Below are 23,075 nucleotides of genomic sequence, written 5' to 3' on the forward strand. Positions count from 1 at the left end.
TTTCTCTTGTCTGTAAAAACATTTACTCTGCATGTATTAAAAAATTAATACAGTAATATGAAAAGATAGGAAAAATACAATTTCTGTCACTTAGTTTAGACTCAAAATACAGAAAAATTAAAAATTTATCCAAACATAATCCCCATAAAAAGTTTCTATATAATTTTTTTAAAATTTAAAATCTTTAAAGTTTAAATGTCACATTGTAGAGTTATGAACCCAGACATTGTTCTTGTCACCAAAGCATAAGCTGAGTGGAATAGCACAAGCCACTTTCACTGTTCTATCTAATATTATGCCAAACCCAAATGTAAATAATGAAAATGAAGTAGTTGATATGTTTTCAACATTTAATTAAAATACTGCTACTAACTGTCTTCACAGTTCTTCAACAGTAAGAACTGGAAACTTCCCATTGCAACATGCTGAATCCATAGGTGGCTGCGCAGTTGCCTTCTGTAGGATGTAAACCTGACTACTGAAGTATTTGGAGATTTTTTTACTATCTAGTGTCTAATACAAAGAGTGGACACCTGAAAGGTTATTTTTTTAATTATGATTTTATTTTTCCTATGACAACTAACAGAAATGTCTCACGTGCATGATATTTTAGTCTTCAGATGACTTTAGTATCGCTGCACTAACCTTACATTCTCATTTTTGAGAGAAACCTTATACCTTGGGTCCATGTTATGCCTTGAACAACGCACAAACCTGCATATCCTAATATGAAATTAGCTATGTAATTATGTATAGTTAACTGTTTACATGTCAGGCGCTGGCTGTTGTTTGTGAGGTAGTTTACGTACCGATAATCGTAAACTTTTCAGCCGTACACAGAGTTAGAAAAAGTCGTGCAACTCTGTTTTTAAAATGAAAACATTTTTCTTTGCTCATCTAGCTATAAGAAGTCAAAGTCAGGTTGCAAATTAAATAACACACTGTAGTTTTAATGATGTACATGAAGTTCCACATAGCTAACTACTACAGTCACATTGGTGTAGTATTTTTGTTACTTTTGGTAGTGCCTTTTCAAGGTCTTGACAAAAGAAAAAAAATATCCTTTGTATGGATCTTGTATATGAAAGAAGAACACTAAACAAAATTGATCTGATCTGTGAGATTAAATGTTTACATGATGACTTTAAAATGTTAATCCTGTGTTGAACATATATACGTACTATAAGAAAAACAGGTAATCTGCAGAGGATTCAATCTGCTTGAATGAGCTTGCCTTCTGGTGCTGTTTTCCAGGGCTTCACATTATTCCCTTTATTTTTATTTCCCATTCTTAAATAGAACGTCCCCATCTTAAATAGAATGGAGAGAGTTGTATTTGCCAGAGCCAGCTGACATTCCAAAGGAGGTATTTTGCAAAGGTCTGTTTAAAAATCTGCGGATTGAGTGTTTCACTCCATAACTCTGCCTGTTTTTGTTGACTTGGGGATGAAAGAGCCCAAACCACGAATCCAAATTTGGGTTCTATAAGGTGCCTTCCTTTTGCACTGTCAATAGCACCAGTAGAAACACCAGCCATTGCTATATGGCAGTACGCTTGATACTTTGTATCAATCCGTAAGTAATACATCACTCTAGAAGAAGGAAGAGGCGTTTTAAAATGCTCTTTGAAGCATTTGAATCTTTTCATGAAAACAGAAAGCCTGTGATTTGTTTTAATAGAGCATCTATCCATGTAAGTTGTCTTTTATACATAATAAAATATTTATACAGAATTTAGAAGTTGTGGTTCTTATTTTAACTGCTATTTATAATTGCATTTTCCTTTAGTGTCTTAAAGTTTTTAACTGGTTGACTAGAACTGGAAGATTCACTGCTACATGGGAAATTGCTAGTTCAGCTAGAAAAGATGGAGACCGATACAAGAATTTAAGGTGTGTAATGACCTGGATGAAGGAGAGATAATGTTTTGATTAATGATAGTTGCTTAATATGTAGAAGAGTATTAATAATATAAAGAGTGAAGGTATAAAGTATAAAAAAACCCCAACAACCCAATAGAGATGGGTTGGAATTTAATAGCAAAAGACATGTATGTAGGGAATAAAATGAACTCATTTGAGGAGCTCACCAGTTGAAAATGAAATGTGTAGAGGAAGACCTAGGTAATCACAGATGACTAGAAGTTGCAAGTCTGTTGGCATAATGAAAAATACAGCCTAGAATGTCTGAGATTAAGTATATCTGATAGAGACTGGAGAAGAATGGGTGTACATAGCATCTTAAGTGCTATGTACAGTGTGGTTATGTGTTCAAGAAAGGTGGAGTTTAATTTGAACAGGTAAGGCAACTACTAAGATTATCAGGTTAATGAAGCTTCTGTGAATGGAGAAAGGGTTACACTGCATTGCTTTTTGCTCTGCCTCCCTGTGATTTAAGCAGACCACAAGCTTGCAGATCAAGCCCTGGCACATCTGGAAGCTATGCGACCATGGGTTTAGGAGAACTTGTTTCTTTGGACACAAAACTGTGCTGACTTGGTTGCACTCCTTCCAGTTGGATCAGGTAGCAGAAACATGGATGTCTGCAAGAGACTAAATGTATCCTCTAAAATATTCATGTAGTTAGTCTAGAAAAGTGAATATTGAGAGAAGACATAAATGTTCTCTTCAAATACGTTCAAGTTAAGGTGTTTACTCCTTAAGGTAAAGGGCAGTGCTTGCCCAAAACAAGTAGCACCAGCTAGTAATGAATAAACTGGTGTGGAAAGTTTCAAGCCAGCAGGACAATAAGAGTTTAGAATAAATTTACTGTAAGAAATGGTGAAGACAAAAAAAAAATAATTAAAAAATCTCCAGCCAGCCATGAAATGATGTAGCATGGTGAAAAGAATTCTATAAAGCGATTGTTTATCTAGAATAACTGTATTCAGTCAGTCTGTTCTCTGTTTTTTCTTACTCTGTTGTAGGTACGTAGGCGTGGAAGGAATCTATGTGAAGTAGTCACAACTCCAGCAAAATTGTATGCCAGTGGTGAATGAAACTTAAGAGCTCCTTAAATACCCCAGCATTGATGTGGCTGTGAGGATGGAGTGTAGCATGGCTGGCAGCTGGGAACATGAGAGAAGTAGGCACCGGGGGTGTGTTTGGAGCTAGAAACAGGAGTTGTGCTGTCGTGCATAGGGCTGCGGAAGGGGAGTAGGAGAGACACATGGAGTGGAGGCTTTGGGGCTATACCAAATAATCTATGGAAGCGTACATGAGATCAAAGTTAAGGAACTGGAGAGGTGAGCTGTGGACTGCACATAGGTTGGGGGAGGATGAGAGAAATAGGATGAGGCAAGAGCAATTTGGGCATCTGATGTGTGGGCTATTTGCACTATATACCAAAAAACCCACGAGGGCCGCTACTGGTTTTAATCATTGAGGTTTTTCCTTCCTGTGTTGTATTGCCACATAATAACTTTAAAAAATGCTGTCATATAATCACTAAAGATTTACAACTTCTGTAATACCAAACTTTCCCTGTGCATGCCCAGAGAAAGACTCTGAAGGGTTATAAAAAAAAATCACTAATTCTCAGTGTTCCAGAGCAATGTTGGTTTGCACTGGCAGGCTCCCACGGAGGCAGATGCTTTGAGGGTTTTTCACCTCCTGAAGTGTCAATACAGGATTTACAGGGTCATGTGAAAAGCAAATGCTAAGATGATTTAAAATGCTACCAAGTTATAGTCACAGCACTGTACGGCTGCTTAGGATAGATGTAAATACATATGCTAATACAATCACTATGGAATGCACATTCAACTGGCCTTACACATTGGACCCTTCTGATTTTTGTAAGGTGTGATCGCCCGTATCATGGACTGTATATATTGAAGCAAGATAAACTACAGTTCACTGCAATGTGTGTTGGAAAATATTATGAAAGAGAGGTCCAAAGTTGCCAGGTATTTCTTATTCATATATAGGTTTTCATCTAAATTTTACACCAGTAGTAGTAAATAATAAAGTTAGATGGGAAGGTGTGAGTAGTAACTATTTTAATACTTGGTGATTTAAAAAGTATATTTTTATATATGTAACTATGCACAAAAAAAAGAAAAATATTTTATCATCTGTGATTAGTACACACATTCACATACTTTTCTCCCTTTCAAAGGGTATTAACACAGAAAATAAGTAAATGTATACTCAGAGCTTGCAAATGTTATTTATTCATGTTCATGCTAAATTAAAAACAAAACAAAACAAAACAAAAACATGTAGATGTCGTGTGGGTACTTTAAAAAGAATTTCATCTGAGAGTTTCCCCCGTGGTTTCCAAGCTTTCTACAAGGAAACCACTGAAGTACTACACTGTTTTTGGTACCACTAGGTGGTGCTGCTTTTATAGTATTCCTTAGTAAAAGTCCGTGATTATGTACCTATGGAAAAAAAAATAATTATAGCTAAAAGCAATGTACTTACTATAGCTTCCTAAAGATAAAAGAGTTTTGTTTTACTTGTTTAACAAGGACTATTAGCCCTTGCATGTGTAAATGTACTCAGTTTGTGTTCATCTCTTGCACATGCTTGCTTAAAATGGGAATTTGCATCTACCAAGTAGTACAGTGTGTCCAAAGTTTCATGTTTTCTCCTTAGAGAAAATTCAGCCTTTGCAGTCCTGTATGCCTTCTCCTGAGTTTTATCTTGAACAGAGTTTGTTAATCATTGAGCTTTGTCACTCTACCTCTTATCATGCAAAATTCAAAATAAAGACAGTTCCTCCTCTGAAGAGATTACAGTCTAGGTGAGATAAGAGTAAAGAAGACAGAAAATAATTGAGGGGGATATTTGGCGTATTTCAGGCACCACTGCAAATTTCAGTCCTGCATTGCAGTAACCAGCAGATCTTTTGACACAGTATTGAGCCAGTCTTGGCAATGTTTGAAACTTACTTTTTGCTGCCAAGTGTTTATCTAGTTGGGAAACAGTTAAATTGAAGCATAGACTCAGTGAAGCAGCCCACTTTGCTTAGATAAAAGGAAGGCTGGAGTCAGGGAATTTGGAAGGAAGTGTCAAGAGATAAACGACTGCAAGAGAATATTTGCCCAGATAAGTTTCAGGATAAGATCTGCTTTTACAATTTTATTGTTTCAAATCAGTCAAATGTAGAATTGGTGTCTAAACCAGAAGCTGAAAGGTCTGAGCAGATTGTTCAGATTGCATTGTTTCTATATTTTTGAAAGGAAAAAATGGAAAAATTTGGAAGTATGAATGAAACATTTTTCTTAAAGGCAAAAAGTTGTGTGCTTTGCCCTATGCAGGACATGAGCTATGAAATTGCCCAACTTTCCTCAGCTTAATCATTATTTTTCAGAAAGCAAGTTGCTCAGGCAACTTCAGGAAACCAGTAAGCAATAGTAGCTGTTTGGAAGACATTTAAAGTAGGTTAAATTTCTTTGTCTGCTAGATGCAGGTAAGAATTTGCTTTCAGGTTGACACCCATCAGCTGAACTGCAGAAAGTTTGGGGGGGCTCTTAGCTCCCAACAAATACAAAATAATGCAAGTAACCTGCAATAAGGAATATTAAAGTAAAGTTGTATTGTCATGAGCCAGGAGTACACACGTAGGCAATTACCAAACTGACCTTGATACACATTATCTTAATAATTTCTTGGAATATTAGCATTTATGGGAGATTAGTACAGTTTAAAGTGCATGCTGGGACACAAACTGGAAAAAGTATAATAATATGAGATAAAGCGATGCCATATGAAAGTATTCCATATAGCACATACATGATAAACCCCAAAACCATGCAGAAACCATTAACTGTTACAAGTGGTCTCAAAAATAGCATCATATGGTATCTTTCCCAATAGCAAATGTTGATGTTCTTAAAATTAGAAAGCATGCCAACATATGAACGCCATTTTTTTTTGAAGTGTTTATGGGAAATGTCAAAGAACTGTAGACAGAGAACATGACTAACATGCTAAAGGAACTGTTGGTGGAGAAACGTGTAATACATCAACATTGACACATGCACAATCATGGCAATCTAGTCTTAAGCAAAAAATCAGTTTATGTAGGATGAAAGCAATTGTAACACGGGAAATCTAGGGTGTGCAATTAAATAAAAAAAACCTATAATGTACATTAAAGTTGCTAATTTATGATAGAAATCTTTGACCTGGGTCTAAGGGAAACTGATAAGACGGGATGCCTGAGAACTTTCCTCAAATCATAAAATTTCAGCCATGTTTACATTAGCAGCTAGCTTCCTTTGGGCAATTAGTTTATCAGCTGTTTGTTTTTCTAACTGAATTAGTGCTTACCTTGGTTTACAATTGCAGGCGTAGACAAAGAGAAGATTAAAAAACATTCAGATGAGTCTTACTGTCAGTAGCTCACCTTGTGAAGGTCTTTGTCTCCTTTATGCAGATAGGGTTAACCACTTGAATTTGCTTGAAGGTTCCCCAAATACTGCAGAGACAGTCTCATCCCAGATGGAAAAAGGAAGTATTAACTCTAGATGATTAGAGAATGAAAAAGGTATGTGGGGAATGAGTTACACATATCTGGAAGGGCTTGGTTAAAAATCCTCAACTAAGATACTGCTGAAAAGGCAATCAATATTTCACTATCACATTTATAGAAACTTCTTTTATGTTATTGTCACAAATACGTAGATAATAAATGCATAATAACCATGATAACTCCATCAAACACCAGTTATTTTCAGATGAAGTTGCATGAAATAACATATCATTCTTTTCAAACAGAATGTAAGCATGAAATTAATCCAAGAAATAATGACTTACTAGTTGCTAGTCAGTTTAGTTTTGCAATATAAATAGGTATCAGTGCCAGAAAGTAGGCAGACATTTGTCTCGCTTCCATCCTACATTGTATTTTAAAGGTGGCTACAAAAAATCCCAACTGTTGCAGAGTTCTGAGACCTTAGTCTCAGCTGGCAAAGCTTTCTAATTCCTATCGCGACGCGGTGCATCAGTCAGCTTCTCACCAGCGAAGACTGCAGGGAATGGCCACGTTTGTCCGTTCCCTGGCTGTGTGAGATTAAGTTGAAACAGGAAAGGTGTAATTCAGCCATGCTACTCTACCAAAGCAGATGTCTCTAATGTTTGTATGTTTGTGAGACTGTAGACTTTAGGCCCACGGTGAACAGTTTCAGTATGTTGAATTCCACTTTCTGCATCTTCTGGTGCTGGCTCATCTTGATTGATAAGGCATTATTGGCAAATGTATAGTAGAGATTAATGTTTAAATCTGTCATGACACTGGGCCACATTGAAATGCAAGAGTAGTACTTGCAATTACTGCAATTATGTTGATGTATAATTTGGTATTACATTTATAATTATTTTTTGATGTTGGCATTTCACCACCTAATATTATGGGAGGGGGGAGAGCAAATGAAATTTATGCAATTATTTGGCTAGAAAAAATTTACAGATAGCACACTATCCTCATTCTACTGGCACAGAAAATAATGGTCTATTAATGAGTTTCTGTCACGAGAAGCGATAAAATATCAATTGTTCAATTCAGGTAGAATTAAGATTAATTAAATTACAGGAAAATGTATGGTGGGGAATGATCTTCTATTTCCCAGATGATAGGTTAGGTCAGGGTACTAAGGTTTTTCCACCATATCAGCTACATCTGAGTGGAGAAAATCTTGCCTAGGCCACTTCACTTCACTTTTATGACTAGTATTTCAACTGCATAGTGTTAGAAAAAAGTTGGGAGAAAAGAGTTCATTATTTTTTAGATGCAACACGTGGAACAACCCTCCAATTCCTTATTCATTATCAATATGTATTTGGCATCTAAAGTTTGAAAGTCTAATGTTGGACAATTTAACTGGAAGAGTGATGTTTAGCCTTAGGACCAGGGAACAATGAGAATCCATTATTTATTTGTCAGGGATTTGTAAAGGACTAAACCAAGGAAGCCTATTGTGTCATGCTTTAGTGTTTTTATTGAGTATTTTTTAAGAGGATGGCAAATCAAAAAAGGGTGAGAACTGCTAGCTAGAAGATATTTTCATTGGTTGGTTTCTTTGATTCTGATTGGCTTTTTAGTGCCTGGTGGTTTTGTAACCAAGAGGCCAAGAGAAACAGATATCAAAGACAGCATGATTCAGTGTATTCTTTGTGATCAGCTGGACGTTCCTATGGGATGAAGAGGAACTTTTAATTGCAAGAGAATGGGGGACTAGTACTTGTTGTGTCCAAAGAACTGTTTTGTGTCTCTACTCTTTCATATCAATGAGCAGGAGCCTGTAAAATATTTTTTAAAAAAAGAGCATTGCTGATCTGATTAGCTTTATCAAAACATGTCTAGGGTACAGTTCCATCCCATATGGTATAAAAACAAAAATTGTGTGTGTTTATATATATATATCTCTTCAGATATTTATATAAGATGACAAAGACTTGTTGGCTGTGAATTTTGTGGATAGGATAATTAATTAAATACCTCAAGGAAACATTGCATTAATGGCAAGGTCAAATCTTCTTCTTCTCCACCTCCCTGTAAAAAAAACTTCCTGTATAGAATGGGAATACCTAATTTCAGGAGGAAAGAATTGTGTGGTTTCTAGGATTATCACACCCCTATGAGGCTGTGAGTAGAGGTAGTATTGGTAGGATTTGCAACTGACTCATAGCTATTAGTTCCTCTGTCTGAATGTAGGATTGCTTGCCTTGCTAAATGTTTACCGTGGAAGTCTTGGTAAACTTGGAGCGTATTGGCATGCTAGAAGGAATATTATTCTTTTTTAAAATCTATGATCTCAGAAGGTCTGTCAGCATACATACACCCAGAGGGATAATGCTGTGCAAGATTATTCTTATCCAGGCAGTTTGCTTTGTCTTGCTGTAATGGAGATGACTAATATTACGGAGAACAAAAATACTGTTCTCTTATAATAGTTGCCTTTTGGGTTTCTGTTTTCTACCAGTTTCTGGAAGCTAAATATGAGTAGCTACAGTATGCAGTCACTTGTTTTCTCATATCTATTTGTGGGTATGAAGTCTACTATTGCTCACAGTAGTGTGACAACAGTATTAGAGGTATAAGTAAGCTAATGACCTCAGTGAAGCAGGAGTTCATGAGGAACAGTCTCTTCCAAATCCCCAGAGCTAGAATATAGAAGAACTAAATCCTTAGGATTTGAAAAGATCAGATCATAACTGAGATTTTCATTCTTTTTTTTTTTTTTTTTTGGAATAAGACATTCAAAGTTTCTAAAATCACAACACTGATCTAAATGGTATCTGGGGAAAAAAAATGTGTAAATGGAGAAACTAGATGAGTTTATGGTTTTGCTTTTTTTTTTTCTTAACAACAAACATTTTTTGGATGTTTGTTTGAAATAAAATATTTGCAATAAGCAGTTTCTCTTTCATTCCTCTCCTTGCATAAGATGGAATTACTGGATGGAAAAATAGCCCTTTGAGAAAGGGGAGTAGAATGTTAGTAGTAGCTGTAAACTTTAGCTTGTTTTCACAGTTTCATGTTCCCATTTCATGCAAGAATTTATTCGACCTATTTTCATGCAGGTTTCCTTGTTTCCTTAAAGGTGACAGCGAATGGAAATATCAAAGCCTTTACTTCATGGAACGTGGAGTTCCTCTACTTGGGTATTAGTTTCAGTTTGTTATTTAGACTGAAATGCGTATGTGAGCATTGCAACCCATGAAACTTTCTTCCTTTATAGGGACTGGTCTTTGGGAAGCTCAGCGAACTTCCAACTACGCAAACTCTCTCCCTTTGGCTAAAGTGTTAGAGGCTTAAGCTTTTAGCATAGATGCATTCAGCCCAGGGCTGTGCACAAGAAGTTTGATGTGGTTTATCAGAATTAGTGGTTAAATGAGGTTAGTCTGGCACCATACACTCATTTCGGACTACATAGCTTAAGTTCTGTGAAACATTTTCCTGGATGTGGAGATGTGAGAATGCCTCCTCATTTTGTGCTGCTCTTTCTTGACTTTCTCATCACTGTACTGTTTTTTGTCAAGCTTTGGCCAAATATCAAACCAGGTGATGCTGATTGTGACCACATTCCCCGGTCACTCTTAGGCAGGAAAGAGACTCTCTCGCTCCTCTTAAACTGCCAGGGCTGTGCCTGCAATAGCTATAGGAAGTCTGCATGAAGGGATATAAATGGGAAGAACAAAGCATTTAAGGATTTCATACAGTAAAGGGACCAGTGCCTCACATGTGCAAGGGAAGGGGCTTTCTGCTCCTATTCAACACATTAGAAGCAGTGCAGGGAAGAGTAGGAGGTTCTCTGGTTGTTTTCCAAGCAGCATATTTTTGCGATATAGAAACTAAATTTATCTTTACCTCCATATGCAAGAGAGATGTATCACGTCTCATGTATTCCCTTAGCTTATGACTCAATGTCACTATCATCAAAGTATGCAGGGAAAGAAATGACCATGAATGCCTTAAAATAAATGAAAACATTGAAGCAATGGCTTAATTCTACCTGCCCTTCTTTGGTTTTGAGTTTTTGGGATTCAGATTTTGAAGTTTTCTTCCTGTCTGGAAACCTATTCATATGATTCCAAAAGGGAGGGTTTTGACAGAACGTCCTGTATTGCAAAATTTCTAGCAAAGACATTGAGATGCTGCAACATTTCCAGACTTGTTCTTTAGCTTTCAGCATAAAGTAGTAGAAATATCACGCATTTCCATCACTTGTACAGTGACATGTTCAGAAAAAGTTTCACAATTTAAGATGTTTGGTTGGTTTATCTGGTGGAGTTGCCTTGTTTCAAAATGGAGTTTGGAAACAAAACAGAAATTTAGCTTGACATTTATTTTTTTTCCTTCTAGCATGCTGATGACCCTGATATCTGTATACACAAGGCTGTGACTCATTCAACCGTCGAGGAAGCTTACTTTAAGACTCTGTAAATGCTTTCTGCTAAATTTGGCAGGGACACTTCAAGATACCAGAGCATTGAATGGCATGTAAAAATGTCACATAATCTGTGAAGAGAAATATGTCAATTCTAACTAGGTGACCCTCAATTCTAAATCTCTATAGTATTCCATTGTCAATCGTGGATCAAATATTTGTCTATGAATACCAGAAAACTGGTAATTTACCAAATTTGGAAACAGATAACTACCTGCAGCAACTGAGTACAGTACTTAGAATTTAGGTAAGAATCCAGGTTGGAGTAGCAGAGAGCTGTTCACATTAAGAACCATTTTGATGGGATTGTCTGCTCTTTTCCTTCACAATGGTTTACACTTCATTTCTGGATTTTTAAGCATGTACTATCGCAGTGCAGGGACCCAGACTAATTTTAAGGTGGAATATTTAAGTGATGCAACTAGCACCTAGGTAATAGAAATGATTCCAATGCATTAAGGCTTACATACAGTAAACACCTACTTGAATTTTCTTGAGCCTGTTCTTTTCTTTTCATTGGAAATTAACCCTTTGGTGTGCACTAATGGTAAAAATGGTATAAAGAATAAAGCACATGCATAGTTTGAAAAATTCCTTAAAGTCCCTATAATATCCAGAAGCATTGTTTTCCTATATCAGATTTTTTTACTAGAAATGCAAACATTTGTATTGATTTACCTTTAATGAAAACTAGTGTCTCTGAGAGTGTTTTTTGTGAACATGTATAGTTAACTTTGAAATTACTTACTAGGCTCTTTAATTCTTTTGAAGTCTTCACTGTTTTTCACTGAGTCTTTATGAAAGTCTTTGATAGAGTTTATAAAGCCAAACCGGTGGAAATGGCTGAGTTGTTAAAGGTAAGAATCATATTTTTGCATTTGTCTGTGTTGTATTTTCTGGAGGTCAGTCCTGGTCTAGAACTAGGAAAACACTATTATACATGTCAGTTACTATTAATTATAATAGATTGTATAGTACTGACATATTGAATACATGCAGGAAACTGCATTTGCCAACCTGGAAAGTTACTGATCTCATTTTCTGAAAAATCAAATCCCAAACACCAAAAGCAAAGACTTGACTAACTTTGAAAACTAAACAAATCTGAAGTGGTAGTAAGCTTACAGTAGATGAAGGTGAGATAGCTCTCGTAAATGAATGAGTCACTCAATGTCATTTCTAAGGAAATGAAATGAGGGTATCGGTAAAGGGAAGCAAGGAGGAAGACATTGCAACTGGGGCAACTGTTACAATTACGTAAATCGACCTGGTATGGTTATCACCAGTGTGAAACCTTGTGGAGTTATGGTTTTTAGAAAATATTTTCTGGATTTCACTTATGTTTTGTGCTGTTGACATGGTATCCTGGTGATATGATATCCTTCGTGTGATTTTACCAGATGGGCCATGTGTTCTACCATAGGTAAGAAGGACATAAACTGGGCCATCTATTAGAGTATATAATTAATCTCCATTTTAATAAATAGTAGAAGGCTTCCAGAATCTTCAGAATAATTTCCAAAGCAAGCACATGATTCACTTACCTGCTCCCTTGTTGACTGATGATAATGAAAAACTAAAATGCTTACATGTGCACGGTGGGGCACATAGAAATTTTGGTAAGCTTCTTGGAAGTATATTTGTGTAAAGCTTACAGACCATTCCCATTCTTTACTTACTTCATTTATTAGTGAAGGGTAGCTGATCTGTTATAAATTCAGGGTCTAAGATGACTGTGATGGCCAAATCCCCAGAAAACAAGAAAGGCAGCAAAAAGAAAATAGCTACATGCAGCTGAATCAAGCATGCAAAATGGCACGTGGATGGAAAAGAAATTTGATCTGAAAGTTGAAGTTCAGTGAAAAATCTGCCAAAGTTTTGAAGTCTCACCCAGTAAGATATATCATGAACACCACATAATTATCAAAAATTCAAGCAAGGTTGCAATCAAGTCTTCAGTGAGATCCGAGACAAAGCTTTAATGTAATTTTATTTCCTGCTTCTCCCCCTTTCTGAGGAATTGAGTCTTCCTGAACTAGACTGGCAAAGCTCTCAGCTTTGGAGCCTTCCCTGTGCTATGGTATTAGATATTTTTTTTGTGTTTAGGACATGAGAAGGGTTACTTACGTATCATCTTCTGCTCCTGATAACAAGATAGTGAAGAGATTCAACAGAAGTTGTGAGTTTGAGAGATGTGGGAGAGAACACCTTCTGGACACTATTTCTAAACCGAAGTTGTTTCATCTTGCTTTTGTTTGAGGGGACAGAACACATAATGAGCAAGGTTTTATCTATTATTTTCGTGGCAGAAATTTCCTAATCCCCCCCCCCCACCACCTTTCTGTGGGAGAACAAAGGCAGAGTTTGCATGAGAATATAGTCAGTCAGAAAGGAATGTTAAGGCAAACTAATGGTGACACTGATGTCTGAATTACCCTTGATAATGTTATCAGATTAAAAGGAGAGATAGAAGTCACCTTTGCAAGCTCTTCCTGAATGTTGTCCCGGAAGAATGCATGATCTGCCATGGAAAAAAAAAAAAGTGAGCATGCTGTTTAAGGCAAACAAGGTTCGAGTCAGAACTTGATTAGATTTTCCTACAGAATGTATTTTGTGTAACTTGTTGTTTTCAAGGTGTTGGATTTACTGTTTTAAATTAATCCTTCAACTGACATCACTAAAGCAAGGGAGTGGCGTTGGCAATTGGTGAGGCCAGCTGACTTGTAGTGTTAGAGCCGGAACAAGACTATGGATCCAAACAACCAGAGGCTTTGGAGTTGTTTAAAATGTGAACCCAGCTTTGAATACAAACAAGAAATCATGACTGAAATAGACCCATCTTGCGTTACATTAGTACTTGGGGAGAAGGGCTTTAGAGTTTTTGGAATAATTTATTGAAAATAATATTATTTAGTATGGATATAAACATTTTAAGAATTCAGTAATGATATATTTATATTTACCATAAACATCTTTAATCAACTGAGATCTAAAATGTTTAAAAAACCCCAATAATTAAAGACTCAAAATCAGAACTCCTTGCTGAAACGAAACAAAAATCATGTTTATTGAATTTTAATCTTCTCTGTAACTGGAATGGAGAATATATACTTCTAGTTCCATGAATGGTAGAGACCACTACTATTGTAATTTTGAAATTATTTTATCTAAATGAATTGGTTTATACATGGAAGATTTTGCCACCAGTAGCAGGGAAGCAGATACATTTTGACTATCACAGCTTGTAGCTCTAAACATACAAGCTACAATTAAAAGCTCCCAGTCAGAAAAAATAAAGATATGTTAATGGACACATTGCTGAAATTACTCTTTAAAAAATAAGATTTTATACCAATTTAAATTAGAAATCATGAAGAAAACATCCTGTTCCCAGATGGACAAACTTGGCAAAACAGGAATAATAATTAAAAAAAAAAAAGAGATATAACAACAGTTTGTGCAACGAAGGGAATAAATTGTACTTAAACTACCAAGTAATAGTCTCCAACCCAGCGAGCACTTAAACATATGCTTAATTGTAAACAGGTGAGCAGTTCATCTCTCTTTAATGAGACAACTGAGAAGTGAAATGCAGTTATGGGGATGAGACCTAACATAGGCATTACTGACTAGAGTATTAATGGAGTAAGAAAGCAATAAAAAAGCAATGGTAGGTATGTACATGTTAAATATGTGCTTTTGTGCTATTGTGTTTGACAGATTTGCTGCTTCCCTATGAACTGTGTAAATGAATCATGCTGTCACCAGGGAGATGGACTACAGGTGGGTTTCATAAACCACCTGGCTCTCTTAACTTTAGCTATTTAAGCGATTCATCTAATCTCCCTCTGTAGCTAAGGAGGAAGGGAGATGTTTCTAGAAGCTGTTTTACCTTTTATCATCCTTTAGAGGTACTGATTTCCCTCTTTTGACTATAAAAGGAGCCTAGGTGACTCAGCTTAAATTAAACTAGATATGTTTAGCTGGTTACAATTAGATGAAATGAAGTGTCCTAAGGTCTAGTGTTAGAATAAATGAGACAACTATGCACATATTGAACCTACTGAATCTCATTGCAGGAGACGGATGTAAGCATCAAGGTCTATTTTTTTTAACTCCAAGTGTGCAGAATCTGTCATTAATGGCTTCTAAAAGGTTAGACAGCTCTGCCTCACAATGACGCAAAGCACAAATGAATATAAGCATTAAGTTGCTAGCCTGTATGTTTATTACTATGTGCAGTCCTGTTGACTTACAAAATTATTATTTATGTTTATAAGCTTGTAAAAAAACTGTAAGCTTGAGATCAGAACAATGGTGGATAGATGTGAGTCTCAAACCTCTCTGGTCCACAAAGCAACAGCCTTCACCGTATATCACCTGGCTAAAATGGCTTGTGTGTTCGTTCAGATGCATAGCCACTCATTGTATGTGATGTTCACTGGGTCATGCTAGGGGAATACCTTTTGTGACACACCTGGAGCCCCACAAATGCTTTGCAGCTTTGGTGCTGATCCAATCAAGCACAGAAATATCTGGGAAATGACTCATGCTGGGAGGTGGATTCTTGCTGTTAATCCCAGCTTTTAAAATGTACACAGTTTGTCATCGTTTTTCATTGTGGTGAACGTTTGTGTGTGGCCACTTTTGTTTTACGATTGTCTCATGTTTGCCATGGACTCTCTTTTCAGCTCATGTGCTGCAGTCATTCGCTTTTCACTTGAAAGGACGTAATCAGACAAAAATCCCTTCAAAACCAGTTTCACTGAAGAAAAGACCTAAGCGGGAGAAGCAAATATATGAGGTAGGATGGAGAGGAATGCATTCTGACCCTGAAACATCTGCTCTTTTAAATGTGATGTTACAAATGTTTAACCACATGTGTATCTTTCACTTTTAAAAGCTCAGCTAAGGAGGAGGAGATAGGGAGTAAGGGACAAAGAAAACGGGATATTAATTATGTTTCCAGATCATACTGAGCAGTGAGATGCTGCAAAATTGTAGATGGTACTGGACAAGAAATGTAATACCTCATAAGGCTGAAATTATGGTCAAAATGAGACGCATTTGGGACAAAAACACAGATGTGTATCTAGAGAAAAACACAGAGAAATAAGAATACTAAATGTAAAGCCAGAAAGGAATTGAATAAAATTGCAGTTTGCAATACAGTGTGGCATCACAGGTATGCATACACTTGAGTCTGAATGTGTCTCATATCACTGCACTTTCCTCATATACAACTGAGGCACATGCCTAAGTATTTTATTGAATAGGAATAGTATGTCTAGTAACATAATTGAAGTATAACATGGATTTAAACCAGTTTCTGAATGAGGCCTTTTGTCATTAAAAAAAAAAAAGCCATTGTCATAACAGGCAAGAAATGCAGAGGCATTATCTCATGAAGCCTCACAAAGAGGTGTTGACAGGTTCTCTGCCCACAGTTTCTAAGGGCTCTGGCAAGACAATTGTTTTTATTCCAAGTTCTGAATGAACAGAAATAGTTCTGAAGCAGAAATGGGAAACAATAAATGAAATATAAGGTGAAAAAGCTGGCCTAGCTCTCTCAAGTAATCACCTTCGACATTTTTCTGTTGCTTTAGATCGCAATAGTGAGCGCTACACTCCTCCCTATCTGTGTGAAACCCTGGAGATAACAGTCTTCATGTGGCAAAATAAAGACTGTATGAAATCATCTTGGAACACAGGTAGGTTTTGGTACCATCTTTGAATTAAAATAGGTGTAAGAGGTGCAAGTCTCCATCTTCAATTAAGGCAAACGCAAGTTCCTTAAATATCTAAATTGCCTGCAGAGCATTGGTTCGGTTGATACTGTACTGGGCGCTGTGTGTGCCCCAAGCAGATGTAAGAGCCCACAAATAAGTAAGGCGAGTGTGCAGAAGCAGGCAAGGCGGGAAGCTTCCCCACCACCTGACCGAGCCCCAGCATGTGGAACTGACGGAAGCTTTGAAGCTGAGTATTAGGATATGAATAACAGTGCTGAGGTGATTTCTTGTATTCCAGGAAGCAGAACTTTGTCCTATCTTGTAAAGGAATAGAAGTTCACGAAAGGTATTTGCACCGTAGGTCTAGCAAAGCATGACCGAAGCCCTGTTGGGATGAAAGTCATGGCATAACTGCAGTGTACGCAGTCAGGAGGTCCAGGATCACTGAAGGGGGACAAGGGCAGACAAGAGGCAGGGCGTGTATTTGGGCCAGGAGCAGCAACACTGAAAAGCAGTTGATCTACAGCTGAAAAATGATACCATACAGACTAAGATAGCAGGAATTCAGGGGAAATTAGGCCTATAAAGCGCTCTGTGCAGTCATGGTTGGTTTTCTTCAGGTAAACTCCATCACTGCAATGTCTTCTGCAGTGGAGATACGCAAAGCGCCTCACTCCGCTGTCACCATTACTCCCTAACTGTAACAGCCATCATGTGCAGTCGTGCAGAATCCAAATTCTCGTGCAAATCTAAAACCACGTAAAAAGCCACTACCACAGCACATTCAAAGTTCTGTACAAACATTAACCAATTACCCATCCTAATGTTCCTGTGAGACAAGCTGGTCAATTGATTATTCCAGTTCTCAAAGAGACAGGGCAGAGGTGAAGGCATTTACCTGGCTCCCGTAATAGGTTGGTGCATTAAAGGATGAAATCTGAAATTTCAGATTGCCCTTTTAAAAGCAGAGTATTGGTTCACTTACAGATCCCTTCCCCTAAGAATGTAAATTGGTCAGTGTTTGTAAAGATCTGTGAATAATTTGAAAAGTACCTTTGTTGTATAAATTTAGGAGTACGGACAATCGGCAGTAGCAATGAGTGGTACAAACACTCTTAAAACAAGAATGCCGGTTTGCTGCAGGATGAAAGACAACAGCAACCTCGCGCCATCGTTACCTATCTAAGACTAAGATTAATCGCTTGTTACTCTCTGTGATTACTAACGAAGACCGATACCGCCATGAGCCAGCATCTCTAAGTAATGTTCCTCTAAGTCATGTTTTGAAGTGTCAGTGACTTCTTCAGGGGCACAGCTCCTTTCCACCAGGTATCTCTCCCTCCATCCCATCTCTCTCCTTGGGATGCTTCCCAGATTTTCCCCACCCTGCCTGGCTCCTCTGGGCCAGGCTGCGGCGGATCCCCCGCCGCAGCCTGGCCCAGAGGAGCCAGGCAGGGTGGGGAAAATCTGTCAAACACCTCTCTTTTCGCTTCTTCTCTCCCTCCCCGCCCCCGCCGGCAGCATCCCACCCCTCGCAGCCGAGATACCCAGCCGTGTCGCTGCTGCCACCTCCCGGGGCGACGCGCGGCCCCTTTAAGGCGGCGCGGGGGTTGCACTGTCCCTTTAAAAGGCGGCGGGAGGGAGGCGGTGGCCACCGGGGCCATCGCCTGCCCGCCGGGTTTTCCCCCCCTTTTCCTGCCGGCCCGGCGTTCGCAGCCGCCCGTTAAAAAGAGGAGGCAAGATGGCCGAGCTGGGCAGCAAAGGGGTCACCGCCGGGAAGATCGCTAGCAACGTCCAGAAGAAACTGACCCGAGCGCAGGAGAAGGTAGGGGACGAGGGGGGAAAAGGCGGGGGGTGCGCTACCGCCACCGTTCCCGCCCTCCCCCGGGATGCGGGGGGCGATGCCGGGTACCGGGGATGACATCCCCTCCCCAAAGCAGAGATGCGTCTGGCGGTGTGTGTGTCGGGGGGAGGGCTGGCAGCTGCCTCTCTAAAGCCTGCGGATTTAGGGCCCCCTCGCATCCCGGGAATGCGAAATATCGCTGCTGCGAGCTGTAAGGGTTTTCCGTCCGCCTGCACGCTCAGGATAGGCAGAAACATGGCATCGGATTCAGCTGGGAGAGGGGAGGGAGGGCAGGGCGCCGCACGTTGGTTTTAAATATGTAGATGTTTATTGTTTCAGCAGGAGGAGACCGGCTTTCTACGGTGTTTAGGTTGTGCTTTATGCGGCGATTTCAAGAGCAGTACGGTATTTTGCGATGGCGCTAAATACGTAACCTCAAAGATGGTGAGGAAAAGGAGATGGGCACTTGCTTCCTTATCTTCTAACAGCACAGCATGATAGTCGCTACTTGCTTTACTGACCTTGAACTCCAGATTGTGGAATGGTGGTAAGGCAAAAACCATACTGTCTTTGTAGATTGTGCCGATGTCTGCTGAGGGAGGGCTTTTTTTTTGAATCCCGGGAGCCCTTTCGCTGCTCTCCACCCAGCCCCGTGCCAGCAAAAGGTGCCAGGAATATGCAATGGATACTTTTCATGTTCATCTCTCTGGCATGCTGCATCTGATGCCAGATGCCTGCTCTGTGTAGGGATTATCGGACGTTTTACGCAGGGACATTGATCAGCTGCTTTTATCTCAGGCACGCTCATCTTGGTTTTCAGTGATTTGCTGTGGGATGACATTGACTGAATAAGGACTGGTGCATCTTCGAGGGAGGGAGGGTGATCTGCCCACTGCTGCTCTTGTTGCCTGTGAGTTATCTTTAGCAGCTAGATTTAATCTAGGAGGTTTGGGATTGGATGCAGTGCTGGCCTGAGCCTTGTACCAATCGCTGACACTGTTACAAAATGCTGCTGGCTCAGAATGGCAACCCAAACCTGTTGGGCCTAATGTTGCACATGCTGCTTCCCCTGGTTTAAGGTCATTTACTGAGACTAGAAGCATGCTTTGGACTTGCCTGATTGCTTGGAAAAAATAGCAGATCCAGTATGGAACTGGCTGCAGCAACCTGGCTGTCCTGGCTTCGCTCCATTCATGAGAGTGAGCGTGGCCACATCCGTGTTTTTTTCCCCCTTACTGTGGTTCCAGGAGGGGACAGGACAGGAAATCTGTCTCCTTATATCTGCTCTACCTGAATTTGTCGTAGATGCTAAATTCGTTCTGTGTTAGCCACCAGATGGCAACCATCTTAATAGTTAATATTAAGGTAGGTGGTGAAGGCTGAGCTCCTGGCCTGCTGATGAAGTTATTGTATTTAATGGTGCAGCTTGGAGCCAAGTGTGGCCTGCCAGGCCCTTCCTCGGCTTCTTATCAGAATACACACAGGTTCTTTTCCTAGGGGAGAGAGTTTTCCACAAGTTCCTCTCAACTGGCGATCCAATTCACTTCCTTGCTTATTCCCTGATGGTGATTGGTGTTGTGGGAAAAACAACAACAATAATAATTGAGAGTTTAGCTGTATATTGCAGGTAACTTGCATGATCTGAAATCAGTTGTTTGTCTCTTTACACAGGAAAAAATACAGCTTTTTTTCCCCTCTAAGGAGAAAAGCAAAACAAAACCCAAAGCACTTGCTTAATAACCTCACACAATTTCTAGGCCCTTTGGCTGTTGTTATCCTAACGCAAATGAAACAACTTTGCTCTCTGGGCTCTCAAAAAAGCAGTCTTGCTTAATTGTCTGTCTGGTTTCTTCATATTGCTGCAGCTTCATCAGCTTCATCTCTAGCAATTCCTCTTTTGTGGAGCGGTAGGTGCTTTACCCTTGTCTCTAAGAGACAGAGTTTCACTGAGGCAAGCGTGTGAATGTGAACTTTCAGCTCGTGAGGAAAGATAGAGCTGAAGATGAAGTGAAGAGGAAGGCACCGGCAGTTATGGCACTACACCGGTGCTGGTCTTGTAGTATTTTGTTTTAAACTGTGTTAACGTGATACTATGTGTAGCAGGAAGGGTAAACCGCGTGTCTGGAGATAAGGACCAGGTGTTTAAAAAATATTAAAAAAAAAAAGAAAAGGTAAAGGTGAGCAGAAGTGTGCAGAGGTAGATCTGGGCACGCAACAGACCAAGCGCTTAAAGATGTATCAGATTTTGGTGAAGGGATGCTGAGTGTGGTTGAACTTTCCTTTTTGAGGCGAGTATAATTTGACGCTTAAAGAAGCTGACAGTGTTCCTTTTACGTATCCTCTTTCGATTTGAATCTAGGATAAAAATTCTTCCCTTCAGAGTGGTATCTCCCTCCCAACTTGAGCCCTGAGGCTTTGACTTCAGCAATTTCCTTCATGGTGAATTTAAGCCTTGTGTTAAGTAAAGAATGATGTCTTTTTGTTCAATGCAGAATTTGCACTGAAACACTGTACACATCTTTTTTTCCCTTCTGAGATGGCTATTATGTAAAGTATGTAAGATATTCCTTCAGAAGTACTGTTTGTTTTGAGCCTTTCAGCAAAACTATTGGCTATTTTTGGAAGATACTTTCTCAATTCCACAGGAAATGTGGGGCAGAATGGTTGCCTATGCTGTTTGCAAATGGGCTGCGCACCCTTTTAACCTCTCTCTCTATTCAAAGGTAGCCTCAACTGTGATACTTGGTAATAATTTGCCCATTGTCCAGTGAAATATATCACATAAGTTGATGCCTCTGTCCAGAGCAATCCACCTAGAAGAAAGGACACATGCAACTGTTGCTAGCTCATATATCATCCTTTGCAACTAACAATTAGGTGATTTAGGCTGGAAGTCACAATTTGTTCATCCTGAAGGATTTTCAGACCAAGACATTGAGCTCTGAACCTTTCATAATTCTAAACTTCTTAAAATGGAGTAAAATTGTGATGCCTCCAATGACATGGTGTTTTGGAGAGAGCCTAGTGTTTGCAAGCTCTTTTAAACTTTGCCAGTAAGGATTTGAAGTTTTTTTGCTTTATGTCTGTAATCCATCATCTCACTTAAATTTTATGTTTCTGCGATGTGATCAATTTTTACCTTATACTTTTGAGTTTTTTAAAAATTTCCCCAATTTCCACAGTTCTTACTTTGCTCAAAGAGTGTCCTGTTTCCGGACGTGTCAGTCTGCACATGCACAGACATTTCTGCTTTGAACAAATTAAAACAGTGTCTCAGTTACTTGATGCAATCCTGGTATGAGGGTAACTCCTCTGCAAGGTTCCAGGAAGGGGTTGAGTTCAGGGAGCAAATGGATGGGGGTTCTGTCGCTTGACTGGCAGTGAGGGTCCTCGTCACAGAATCGAGCTCTTTGCTTTCCTCCAGCAGGTTGGGCAGAGATTCAGAGTGGAAAGAGGGTACTGGCTGCACGGGCACTGACTGAGGTTTTAAATTGCATACAGATTAATAGGCACATCTGAGGAGATGAATTGTAAAGTTGACATTAGAAAGAAAGGTTTTTCTTCAGGAGCTTTTTTTGTGTGGAGAGTAGAAAGAGATGAACTTACTTGTCCCTTGCTAGACTTCGACTGAGCATGGGAAGTTCCTATCCTATAGGAGTGGTGGTCTTTTGCTCTCTTCATTACAAAGCTGGGCAAAATGAGGAGTCTCTGTTCTTTGCCATGAATAGGCTGTCATATTTTTTCATATTTTTACTCTGAGGCACCAAAAAACCAAGGGATCCCCTTTTCTCTGTCCCTGACCAAAGGGGAAGACTTTGTTCCAGGACCTGTCAAGCTTTAGTTTGGACATCCAAACTCCCTTGTGTTAGAGGGTATCATTTAGGTTGTAGACTCTGCCACTGACTTGCTGTGTTGCTGTGAGATGTCACTTCTGCTTTCTGTTCTTGGCTTACTTTGTTTATCTCACCGATGTTTACCCACAACTTTGTTTACAAAGTTTCCCTGATTAAAACTTCTGTCAGAGCAAAGTTCCGCTCTCCTCTGTCTGCACAGTCCAAGGAGGCTGGGCTGTATTCCTGTCCCACAGGGCTAGTATGACCATAGTTATTGGCAGCCAGGCTTGCTGATGCTTATTCCCTGCCTGCTACAGTGCAAAAAAAGATTTATATGCCAGTAAACCAAAGGCTTCGCTAGAGAATTTGCAGCCCAGCAAGGAGAAATAACCAAGGACGCTGGCCCTAAAAAGGAAGTTGGAGGGCTGCTTTTGGCAGGCCACTGTGACCTGATGTTCCAATGCTTTTTCCAATTAATTTGTCTCATGTAACAATTGTAGCAGCACAGGCTGGTCCAGAAAGGATCTTTTCCTTTCCCAGAACCTAAGGCTTTGTTTCTTTCCCCTTGTAATCCTTTGGTGGACATGAGGAGGTAGTGATTTGGGTGGAACATGGTTTGCAGAAGGCATGGCTTGCATTTTGTGTTTGCCCTGATTAAGACTTTTTTTCCACCCGATAAGACGTGCTCCAATAGGTGGAGCGCAGCAGATCAGAACACCTAGAATGAAATCTCAGCCCTGTTGAAGCAGGTGGGAGTCTATACCAATGAG

General features: G+C 39.3%; 1 protein-coding gene across 30 annotated transcripts in view; it reads left to right on the forward strand.

Annotated features, from left to right (window-relative positions):
• The first annotated feature begins 18,069 nt into the window (after window positions 1-18,069).
• Window positions 18,070-23,075, forward strand: part of BIN1 (bridging integrator 1) — a 97,735-nt gene continuing 92,729 nt past the window's right edge. For 14 of the 30 annotated variants that reach the window (XM_074596067.1, XM_074596071.1, XM_074596086.1 and 11 more), the window contains exon 1: window positions 18,225-18,454. In XM_074596067.1, coding sequence (XP_074452168.1) covers window positions 18,371-18,454 — 84 coding nt within the window. In that variant the 5' untranslated portion in view covers window positions 18,225-18,370. Of the gene's footprint in view, window positions 18,455-23,075 lie in introns of all 30 variants that reach the window. The other 16 variants (XM_074596078.1, XM_074596079.1, XM_074596088.1 and 13 more) reach the window with 6 other exon arrangements.

This window comes from Larus michahellis, chromosome 7 (assembly GCF_964199755.1).
Source record: "Larus michahellis chromosome 7, bLarMic1.1, whole genome shotgun sequence".
In the NCBI taxonomy this organism is placed as follows: Eukaryota; Metazoa; Chordata; class Aves; order Charadriiformes; family Laridae; genus Larus; species Larus michahellis.